Source organism: Elephantulus edwardii, unplaced genomic scaffold (genome assembly GCF_000299155.1).
Source record: "Elephantulus edwardii isolate Elephantulus edwardi_28Jun2011 unplaced genomic scaffold, EleEdw1.0 scaffold00023, whole genome shotgun sequence".
Lineage (NCBI taxonomy): Eukaryota > Metazoa > Chordata > Mammalia > Macroscelidea > Macroscelididae > Elephantulus > Elephantulus edwardii.
Window position 1 is genome coordinate 26,069,835 of NW_006399773.1, and position 12,224 is coordinate 26,082,058.

Sequence of the window (12,224 nt, forward strand, 5' to 3'; positions counted from 1 at the left end):
TACATCTAAAGTCTTATTTATCCAACCTGTATTTATCCTTTGATCACAAAGCTTGTTAACTTAAATGGTCTTTTATTGTTATGATTCGTTTTCCCTTAATTATGCTATTTAACTGCTTATTTTTTGAATAAATGTATGCAAACGCACCAATCATATTCAGTACTGTTATGCTTGATGCTCAATGAACTGTAGGAGCCATTTCACTCCAATAAAACTGTCTGGAATAGATCCAGGGCAAGGCCTACAAATACTAGTAATCAGAATGTCACTAGGATCAGAACAGATAAATAGAAGAGTGTCATATATATCAATACATTCTCTCAAACACTGTCTGAAACTAATTTTGCATGCCTATCACTGGAAGAACATGGTGCAGACAAGTAAAAGCTGGCCTTCATACGGCGAGAATTTTCCTGGTATTTTGTTGTTGTTTTATTTTCTTCTTATCTTTAAAATGTTGAACTTCTACAGTAGAACAGGAATCACCAGATTGTTTCTGCTTAGGCACAGCAGGGAATGTTGATGTCATTAAGGACTCCTTTATTATAGATCATTTATTTCAGGAGGCCAAAGGATAGCAATATATCAATGTCAATGTCAGTGGTGAAGACAATGACTAAGTGTATAATACTGTAAGCCATTGAAAGAAATTCTTGTCAACATGTTCCTTAATAAAATAGATTGACAATAGATTAGTGTAGGTTTGATGAACTTTAACAGTGTTTTGTAGGTGGGTAGCCAAAGTTACACTGTCTTCAAAGTGACAGACAAAACAAGCTTTACACTATTCACTAACAAATAATATGGTTGCTGGTTAAAGGAATGTAATTAAAAAAAAAAATAAGGAAACCCAAAACCTACATACACACTACTCAAAAAGCACCTTCCTCTACTGGCTTTACTAAAATATGTCTTTAAGATAATGCCCTATGGGATTTATTAAACAGGAAGGATTACCGAGGGGACTATCTTCTGAAACAATGACTAATATTGTAATTAGCAGATGCATTTGTAAGAATTTACCCACTATTGAGTGGATTGCAAGACTTGTCAGCATTAGGGAGTTAAGTTTTACTTCCTAACTGGCATCAGCCCAGCTCTGGTGTCTTCTCCTTTCTCCTGTTATTGTTTCATCATCAGTCTCAGAGTTATTTTCCCAGTGCATCCAGCCATCCTCTCATCTTCCCTAAAGGGATACAAATGACTGAGAAGTTCTCTCATACTCTTGTGATTTCTCTCTCTCTCTCATTCTTAATATATGAAAAAATCAACAATATTGTCCACTAATGGTCAACTCTTCCTTGACTCTTTCTGCTCTCCAAGATAACCTGATTCTACTTAAAAAAGTTCAAAAATTGTTTAATGTTTTCAAGTAATAAAGATGTTATTTTTACTCATGTTTTAAAGACAATAAAGGCTTGGATTCATCCTCAAAAAAAAGAACTACCTTTAAATTGAAACTTATAAAAATGGACTGATGTTTGCACTTCAGAAAATATTTACATATATCATGCTGAGAATAGAGACATATATACATGTATACACATACTTTAATTTTGCCAAAAGTTTTATTTTTCACAATCTCATTAGTATGGGCAGAATCAACCTTCAATGCAATAAATGCATGTAGACCAGTATTAATTTTTTAAAAAACAAAGTATTTCTCATCATATACATCTTTTTCTAGATATAGCTCTATTTTATTATATTACATAAGCAGCACTAACATTGAAAAGTTAGTTAATAACCTAACAATGATATTAAAACGTGATAAAGTATAATTACTATTTTTAAACCATATTATTTAATCTGAAGATTTTTAGGACATTTACTCTTAAAATACAAATAAATTTTAGTCGTTTAGAAAAGAAAATATTTGGGATTTTTTTTAAAAATAACTTTTATTTTTGCCTCTTATACAGTTAAGACAATATACTGTAAAAATATAAATAACACATATTAATATTATAAACTTTATGGAGAAAATGTTCAAAAAGTATGCATTTTTCCCCTATGGTTTCAACAACACATTCAAAGGTAATAGATAATATTTTAGAGTATGTGACTATTTTTCTTTGACCTAAAGGGCATGTTCATGTATTCACACTAATGATTTCAGGTATATTTTTATTTTTCTATGACATAGCTCTTTAGTAACATGTAGAACTTTAAAAATATAAATATGTCAAGAATAAAATTTCAAAGTCTATGTGTAAACTTATCTATAATTTTAATAAACTTATAGACCTCACTGAGTTAATTTATTTTTTATATTTTTTAGAGATCAATAAAATATCATCTCAGTCCAAAGATAAAGTACTACCTAGCTGTTATATTGGAAAGTACATTGAAAATATAAAGGAAATCTTTATCTTTTGAATGGTAACCATATCAAATACTAAAATGAAATTTTCTGCTGTCTAGCACATATAACTAACAATTATTTTTATGTACTCATTATTGTAAACTAAAAATGTTCACAATTATATCGAAGTTGGTAATTTTCATAGCATAATATAAAATTAAGAATGAATGTAACAATTGTAGTAATAATTATATGGATTTATTTAAATGTTTTCCTAAGAAACTCAAAGTACCTGAATAGCTATTTATCTTTAAAATTAAGCTTGTTCAGCATACTTGTGTTACCTTCAAAAAATACATAGCAGAGAAATGTTTATTGTTCACTCAAGTTCATTTAAAGTACAAATCAACTTAAGACCTTTAGAAAATCTTCAGGAAAAAGTACAAATGAAAAAAGAAAGAAAGAAAGAAACACTCCTGGAGACACCATAATAAGAGTCCTTTCCTTCTACACAGTCCATCAAACCCCATAATTAAGATCTTTATAAGGTTATGGAAACGAGTACATATAACTGCGCTAATTAATGCCATTTTATAAGTAAAACTGCAGCAAAACATGCCTAAGGTCATAAATAAATAGTTGAAATACTTTTGATTTGTTACTGATATCATCAACAAATTAGAGTGCAAAGTTTTGAAGAGCTTGACCTTGGGAACTTATCTTATTGAATGCCTATATTCAAGATTCTTTTATAAGAAACATAAGGTAAAAAGACAGAAAATGGATTATGTTAATAGTAAAAGATAAGATTTTCCCCTTTAGCCTTTTCACTCTTTCTCACTGATTTAACTGTTTACATAATATATGACACTCTGGTCATCTAAGGCCTCAATCTCATTTTTATGTATTTGAATTGATTTTAGGAACTTGTGGTGTGCTTATTTCCCTTTTACTGAAAAGGTCATGAACATATATCAAAAAAGATATCATATTGTCTTAGTGTAAAGGCTCTAAAGTCAACCCAAATGTGAATCTTCTGAAACTGTACTGTAAAACACTGAGAACGTATTTCCTTTAAAATTTTATTTTAATAGTTTGTATTCTGCTGGCTCACTATATTTTATGCAGTGAGTGCACATTAAAGTGACTTACAGTAGTGATATAACAATATCTCAAAGCAGAGATATGCTAACAAAAATGGAAATGCTCTCACCAGTTAGAAGTTTCAGCCTCCATGGAAAACACCTGTGGAGAAGTTACCTTGAGACCTGACAATGAATTCTATATATGCCAAAGAGTCACATTTATTCTTGATGTACAGTCTTATTTCAGACTCTATTATTGACATATGAAATACTTCTCATATAAATTTAACTTACTATGAATTATTTTATAAATTTGTGTAAACATTGCCTTATATACCACAAAAACTATGCTTATAAGCTTTGAAATAATTCATGGCCTTAAAATGAATAAACTATTTAATGAATAACTATTTTGTACTGTGATTTTCACACAATACTGTTGCTATTTTAAAACTATGTTGTTTTGTAGGTAAACTTGGAGAAATGAAAAAATCTGAAATAGAATTTCTTTTCAAAATTAATTTTTTTCAATACCATCTTAAGTGATTACTCAGCACCTATATTCAATAAAAGTATTCTTGATACAAAGAGAAACTGCTTATCTTAACCTCACTTAGCATTACACATCCTATGAACTAAATAAAATTGTTATGCAAACTATCTTAACTTGAGCGATCTTGTGATCCTTTGTTAAATTATGCTATTATTAAATTCCACGACGACAGTACTTTGTACCAGTAAATCTCAAAACAATTATAAAATTATTTTCATTTAATCAGTATAAATATATTATGCATCTTCTACACAGCACACAAGATGCTGGGGGTCGGGCTGGGGGTGAAGAGAGAATACATGTCCAGTACCTGCTGTTTCAAATGCACTTTAAGTATCAGAATTCTAACTCAGAAATAGATGTGAAATTAATACTATAGGTTCTCATAAGCCTTGCTAACTACATATGTTAACAAATACACCTGAAACAAGATTATGGGATAACTGAATGCATTAATTGAAGCATGATTAAGCACTGTAGCCCACTAGTTTGTTTGCTTTTTTTTTTTTTTTTAAAGACAGTCAGTGTAGTCAATTTACTTTCTTCTACCAAAAAGTAAAATAAGAACTGGGACAAACTTAATACATTTTATTAGGAAATTCGCATATTAAGAGTTCACAAGGCAGATAGGACTGACAAATTTCAATAGGAAATAGAGACTGATTTAACAGATTCTATTGGTTACATTTCCAGAGCAGAAACAACATGGAAAACCACTCTGAACAAAAATTTTAGGGATTTAAGACTAAAATGCATTATGATATGTTTCTATGGATAAGGTAAGATTCTAGAAGAAAGAACTGGGTAGGAGACTACATAAACTTTGTCTTTTACTTTCTATTTAAATTTCTGTAAACTATATGCATTATTTATTTTGGCTTAAGTTTTCCTGCTAATGAAAGGTATCATCAAGAGTATAATAGCATCATTGCCAAGCTTTCAGTAATGATCAGTCTCAAGGGCTGTGTGGTGACCACACAGTACAGGTATTCCTATCCTCCCCTTCCCAAACCTGCTATACACTCCAGAATTTTCCTAAATGGTGTGGCCAAAGAATTAGACCTGCTGAGAATTCTACTGCTCCAACTGATTATTTTTCCTGCAACATAAATAAAACTCTTATCTTGTGAAGTGAAAGATTAAACATTTACCCCTCTGTGACTTCTTTAAAACTGTCAAAGATAAAGATAGAAGAAATGTATAGAACAAGAGTATATTTATAAAATGACTACAATAGTATCTATAAATATACATTTTAATATCTCTCTACAGAGATATTGTCATAAACACCACCTTTACAGTCACCCATTTTATAGACACCACACTTGTTTTTTAAAGGATTTCTTCTTCAGTTTTATATAGACCTCAAAAATAATGATTATTAATGTACAATGAACACTGTTTATATTTTTTAAAAGTGAGTGCTTCACTTACGGGGATTTAATATTACAGTTGGTACTTCAGTATTTAGTAGTACCAACTATAAGAGTCTATCTTACAAGGATGCTACATAAATAAAGGAAAATAAATACAGCTTGCTACATTTTAGGGCTTGCTGTCCTTATCAAATTTTAGAAAACATATGATGAAATAGTAAATAGCTTCACTTAATTTTAATAGTAAAAAATGTTATTGATTCAAGTATCATGGAAAGGTATTTTGCTTTTCAAAGCATGAAAAGATTAACAAATGCTTTTCATTTGCCTCAAACTAATCTTCCTCCTTAAATGTCACTTTTAATTAAGCTCCATTTTTAATTTCAAGTACTGTTCATCCAGTTGTATAATTTGTAGCAACACAACTTTATAATAAGTAAGAATTAAGTTGTTTGTGTGTGTATAGATATTATACACATCTCAATAGTGAAGAAAAGAAACTGGGCCATGACCAGACACAGTAGTCATCTGTTGTTATCAGACCCTTGTGTTTATGTGGACTAGAGACGTAACTTTATGAAATATACAAATATTTTAAGTTATGCTTTATATACAAATATAAAACACTTAGGTATAGTAAAAACACCAATATGTACATTAGATGGGCTCTGGAAATCTTTTTGGCACAATAACTTTGCTTCTTATTTTCAAGTTTATGACCCTTCTAGTGTAGCCTATTCATTCTTCAATGGCTCTAAGCAGCAGACCAAGAAAAAACACAGGAGACAGAGCAAACTTTTCAAGGTAGTTTCAGTCATTCCCAGCCTATATTAACTTGAACTTTTAAAATGTCTTCAAGAACTTGTCAAGAGTGCAAGCTACTGTACAGACCAAGTGGAATGCAATTTCAAGCTGAAGAATCAATGAGATTCATACTCTAAAATAGAAAACTTCTCAATGGGGAAAAGTTGTATTTGAGTCTGGCTCTGGAATTCTAACAGTTTATGACTTTGTTCTTCAGGATAAAAAGTTTTAACTATTTCTCTACAAGTCTGTTAACTGTTTTTAAAAACTTTAGCCTAGTTAAAAAAAAAAAGACAAAATGTTTTCTATTTTGGAAACCTTCTGTTATGGAAACAAAAACCCACTTACAAAAATTCTGAGCACTGCACACTGCCAAAAAAAAAACCCCAAAAAACAAAAAAAAACAACAAATAAACCTAAGAGAAATAAACTTTAAAAATGCAACAGAAACAAGCCCATTTACATCTTGTAGATTTTAGACTATTTACGTAGGAAAAGTTATGTATAGAATAGTATATATAATCAGTGCCAAAAGTATAAGACATTATAATTTTTTTTTTTTTTAAATCCCCTGTGACTGCTACTGGCAGTGTGGCTTGTTCTGTTCCGAAAGTATCAGGAAAACGTTATAAAACCAACTGTTAAGTGAAGTCCCAGTTATGCTAAAAGCCTCCTACCTGAATTATGGACATCCGAGTGGCTGGGGTCTCGCTCGAATTAGTCCCTTGTCCAGTGAAGCTGGTATGGCAGCCCGCGTGCCCCTGGGGGACAGTCAGGTTGTTGGAAGCCGGTTTGAGATACATCACCTCTGACCTGGGTGAGCTGAGGGGCAGGCGGGTCTGGTAGTCAAAGTACATAGGGGAGGTGGCCAGGGAGGGACTGCTCACCACGTTCATGACGTTCATGGCGTTCCTCTCCTCCACCTCGCTCTGGACCAGCATGATATCATTTTTATTGATTTTCTTCTTCTTGCCTTTGCCCCCGCCCAGCTGCGGGTGGCTGTACTCGGCGATGCGGCAGTTATAAGTGCGGATCTCCTTGTTCTCGCGCTTGCATTTGACCGCGATGGTGATCATGGCCGCTAGGAGGATGATGGAGATGGTGCTGAGAGTCACGATGAGGGGGAGTGACATGTCCCAGTGCTGCTGCTCGCCATTCACCCGGGGCACGCCCTCCGGCAGCGAGCCGCTCACCGACCTGATGATGAGCTTGGCCACCGCAGACAAGGTGGGCTTGCCATGGTCGGTCACCTTGACCACCAGCTCCACCACGGGGGTCACGTCCTCCCAGAAGGGGTGCAGCGTGCGGATCTCGCCGCTGGACGGGTCGATCTCAAACAGGTGGTCGTCGTTGCCATCCACGATTTCATAGGTGAGGCGCCCACTCTCGCCAAAGTCGCTGTCCAGGGCGCGCACGGTGCTCACCAGGTAGCCCAGGCCAGCGTTGCGCGGCACCTGCAGCTCGGCCGTGTCGTTCTGCAGCGTGGGCAACACGATCACGGGCGCGTTGTCATTCACGTCCAGCACCATCACCCGCACCGTGGCATTGCTCTCCAGGTGGGCGGGAGCCCCCGAGTCCTTAGCCAGCACTTTGAACTCAAAAGCTTTGGTCTGCTCGTAGTTAAAGGAGCGCAGGGCGTAGATGGCCCCGTTGGTGGGGTTCACGGACACGTAAGTGTAAATGGACACGTCGCCGATGTGCGAGGGCAGGATGGAGTAGGACACTGTGCCGTTCTGTCCCAAGTCCGGGTCCTGGGCGAGCACGGAGCCCAGGTACTCTCCTGGGATGTTGTTCTCATGCACTTGCAGCACGTACAGCCCCTTGGTGAAGCGAGGCGGGTTATCATTCTCGTCCAGGATCTTGACTGCGAACGACTTCGTGGAATTGAGGGGGGGCGAGCCCCCATCGCGCGCCACGATCGTCACATTATATTCGTCCTGCGTCTCTCGGTCCAGCGGGCGGTCTGTCACCACGGTGTAGAAGTTATCATAGTTCTCCTCCAGCTTGAAGGGGACAGAGCCCCCAGGCGCCCCCAGGCCCGCGCCGCCCGCGCCCCCTCCGCCCAGGACTCGGCACTGCAGCTGCCCATTCTTGCCCGAGTCCCGGTCGGTGACCCTCACCAGGGCGATGACGGTGCCCGGAGGGGCGGCCTCGCTCAGCGCCCCCTGGCGCACGGACACGAAACCGATGGATGGCGCGTTGTCGTTGCGGTCAATGAGCTTGACCGTGACTTTGCAGTGGGCTGGGATGGGGTTGGGGCCCAGGTCTCTGGCTTGCACATCGATTTCCAGCATCCCATTTTCCTCGTAGTCCAAATTGCCCTTGACACGGATCAGGCCTGTCTTGGGGTCAATGGAGAAGAGCTCCCGCACGCGGTCGGGCACGTAGCTGCTGAAGGAATAGAGCACTTCACCATTGGGACCTTCATCCGCGTCAGTGGCGTTCAGGTCGATGACCACGGTGCCCAGAGGGGCGTTTTCAGGCAGCTCCACGATGTAGGAGGGCGCCTCAAAGACCGGGCTGTTGTCGTTGGAGTCGACCACCTTGACGTTGATCTGCACGGTGGCCGAGCGAGGCGGCTCGCCTCCATCCAGGGCAGTCAACACGAGCGTGTGGTGGTTTTGCTGCTCGCGGTCCAGGGCCTTCTGGATGACCAGCTCCGGAAACTTGGTGCCGTCGCCGCGGGACTTGACGTCCAGCGCGAAAAGACCGTGGTCGTCGCGGGTGAGCAAGTAGGTGCGGAGCCCGTTCTCGCCCGCGTCGGGGTCGTGCGCACTGGTGAGAGGGAAGCGCGTACCCGGGGCCGCGTTCTCCGAGATGTCCATCTCAATCTGGTCCGAGGGAAAGGAAGGTGCATTGTCGTTGATATCCTGGATCTCCACCTTGATCATGCAGATCTCTTTGTCATTAGCGAACACCTCCAGGGACAGCTGGCACTTGGCGTTGTGGCGGCAGAGGGATTCGCGGTCGATGCGCTGCTTGGTGTAGAGAAGCCCGCTGTCGACGTCCACGTCCAGCAGGTGCGGCGCCGAGTTTTCCAGCACTCGGTAACTGCCCGATTTGCTGCGCCCGCCGCCGCCGCCGCCGCCGCCGCGCTCCGCGGGAGGAGTCCCAGGCTGGAGCCGAGCATCTTTGCCAATGTTGCCGATCACGGTGCCTGCCCCTTGCTCCTCTGGCACCGAGTAGTTAAGGTTTTTGAGTGTCAGCACAGGGGCCCAGAGAAGAAAGCAGCAACAGATGGAGAGGTACATCCCAGACCAGTGGGGTGGGGGCAGGAGGAGCCGGACGGGAGGGCTGAATCGGTGGGTGCGCGCCAGCCTGGAGCCCTGGCGCCGCGCGCGCCTGCGACGCGAGCCGCTGCCTGGTGGGTTCCTTCTTGCCTCCGCGCTACGGCTGCGGCACCCGGCGGGCTCTGCCGATTCTGCTTAAGTTCCCGAACCTGTTGATCTACAGCATCCGCACTGGGCGAGCAGCAGTGCCGCTGGCGGAGCCGCAGGGACGCGGAACGAGCCGGTGGCACCCTGCGTCAAGGGTCTGGCCGGGGGCTTTGTGTCTCTCGCACCGGACTTCGGGCGGCGAAAACTTGAGCGATGAGGCTGGCGATAAGAAGGAAATCGCGTCTGGGAGGGATGATAATGAGCTAAGGAATCTGTAGGTTTTGCTCGCTCCCACTGGGCGCCGCAAATCCACTCCCGCCTGCAGCCTCCGGAACAGTCTTCACATCGGGTGGGGGAGGGCGCGGGGAGGTGTGTCTCCAGGCAAATCGGAAAGTGAAATCCTTACTTGTTACTCGTCTCTCGTGATGAAATGGACGGGGACCGGGAGCAGCGAAGGGAGTCACTGATAGACTGTGAAGCTTCTCTGGCGCCCAGTGCAATGTCTGCTCGCGGCGCGGGCTGGTCTGTTTTCAGGCAGTGTTTTGCTGCATTTAGAGATCTAATCTTGCATTACTGGCGGCGGCAGCGGCGGCGGCGACGGACTGCATCTCCCAGCCAAGCGTATTTTTCTCTCTCCCTTCCGAGCAGCCAAAGGGAGGGGAGGAAATGCAGCGCAAAGAACTAGTGTCCCGATTTGTAGTTTCCTCCCTCCACCAAGCTCCGCCCTCTCTTCCTCAGAAAATGCTCTCCCCCGAAATCCAGCAAGCCACGGTCTGATCAGCTATTGCGGGGAGAGTCTACAGGGAGGGGGGACTCCTCATCACCGAGCTCGCCGCCCCTGTTTGGAGAGCACAAGCTCGCGGGTTGCTCTACGCCCAGCCTGTGGCCGCCGCTACCATCCCATCCTCTCTCCGCCAGCGAGGACCTCTCCCGTGGCAGTTTAATTCTAGTTTGCTTTGCTTCTCTGGCGAAAGCAAATCAACAGGCAACTCATGGTTGGACGTGCCGATCTGAAGGGGGAGGGGGAGGCGGAATGAAAAGGAGGGGGCCCCCGCGCCCCGTTCTCGCACACACACTCGCCCTGTCTCTCGCTAGAAGGGAAACAGTCTCTGCATTCACAGGGCTGGGCTGTCAAGTGCCTCCTTTCTTTTTCTATTCAGCATCTCCTGCCAATGGCCCTGCCTTCCAGTCCTCTTCATCGAGGAAGGAAAACCTTGGCGAGGAATAAAAGTGGTGAATATTTGAGGCGAATGAAGTGCGGTGTTTTATTTTTTGTTTGTTTGTTTGTTTCAATTCTTTTTTTTTTTTTTAATAGTAGGAGTGGGCTGGATGGAGCACACAGCGTGATGCGTTCTGCAGTCTCGCTGGCTGGCGTGGGGAGGGCAGGGGCGAGGAGCTGCGGCCGCGGGGGTCCGGGCAGGGGCACCCACCTCGGGGAGCCGCCTCCAAGGAGCGTTAGGCACAGGTCTGACTGCACATGATGTCGGGGTCTCGAGGCGCCTGCACAAACGGGGATGACACATCCAGAAATGCAGGTGTTCCGTGCTCGGGGGGAGTCAGAAGCAGCGGAACGAATCGCATTCACCCTCCACTCCTGGTATTCCCTTCACAGACATTAGTTGCGGCTCTCTGTGACTCACTCAAGAGAAAGGAATAGCGGATTCATGTTTCGGAGCAAAAAAGGGAAAAGGGAGAGAGAGAGAGAGGAGGGAGGGGAGGAGGAGCTGGATCCAGCAGCACTTTTACTCTACCTCTTTCTGCCGGATTCCGGGGGTCTGGAAAGCAAGGCGTCTGCTTTGCTAGGTGTATTTGTTTGTTTGTTTGTTTGTTTTTATTTAAAAAAAAAATCTTTTCTCGTCGTTAGGCGTGAGGCACCCCAAATATTTCAGAGTCTTGGGTAAAAAAGAATAAGGTTTCCAACGACTGTCCACAGCTTAGTTCCGCATTACAGTTCAAGGATTTCCTCTCTGTTCTCTAAGCACAAAGTCCAGCCCCGATGTGCAGAGTTAATTGTGCAGTCTGGTTTTGGAGAGTATGTGTGTGTTGGTTTTAGGTGGTTATTTTTTGTTTCCTCCTCTCCCCCTTTCCTCCTCTGTCACGGATGTCTCTGTCAATCTGGTGCCTGTCAGGATCAGCCCACAGTCTGCGAAAGATGTGTCGATTTCAAAGCAAATAAATCCATCTCCATAAGCAAAAGCATCGGAGGAAATGAAAGGTGAAAATGCAATTCAACAGTTGGAGTAGCGACTCCCCAGCCGCCCTGCGCCGCTGCCGCATCCGCCGGCTCGCTGTCCCCGGTCTCTCCCCAGCGCCTCTTGCCGACTGACTCTATTCACCTCACGCCGCCGCTTAAACATTGATACTGATTCCCTGCCAGCCAATCCGAGCGAGGAAGAAAGCCCTGCCTCCCCGGCCTCCGCCCAATAGGAGGTGGAGAAGAGGCTGGCGGGGGTGGGGCCTGGGGCCCCAGCGTTTTGGAGTCAATGATTAGATCAGTTCTTTGCGAGAGAACCACTGCTTGCCAAGCCCAGCTCGCAGGGGCGACGGTGCCCGAGGCCTCAATGCAGGGTCGCAGGCATTCAGTTAGCAAGAGATCCTGCTCCACAGTCTTCCTCAGGAAAAAAAAGAGAATGAAAAAATAAAAGTTTGGCATCGATTAAATTTTTCATGACTTACTCCCAGGAAGGAGAATTGCAATGCAACGTGCTAATACAGGTAGCTGCA

At 42.9% G+C, this 12,224-nt stretch overlaps 1 protein-coding gene across 1 annotated transcript in view; it reads right to left on the reverse strand.

Moving 5' to 3' along the window:
• PCDH17 (protocadherin 17) overlaps positions 1 to 10,110 on the reverse strand; it is a 133,553-nt gene extending 123,443 nt beyond the window's left edge. Inside the window, exon 1 of the mRNA XM_006882726.1 lies at positions 6,801 to 10,110. Coding sequence (XP_006882788.1) covers positions 6,801 to 9,374 — 2,574 coding nt within the window. The 5' untranslated portion in view covers positions 9,375 to 10,110. The remainder of the gene's footprint in view (positions 1 to 6,800) is intronic.
• Positions 10,111 to 12,224: the final 2,114 nt, after the last annotated feature.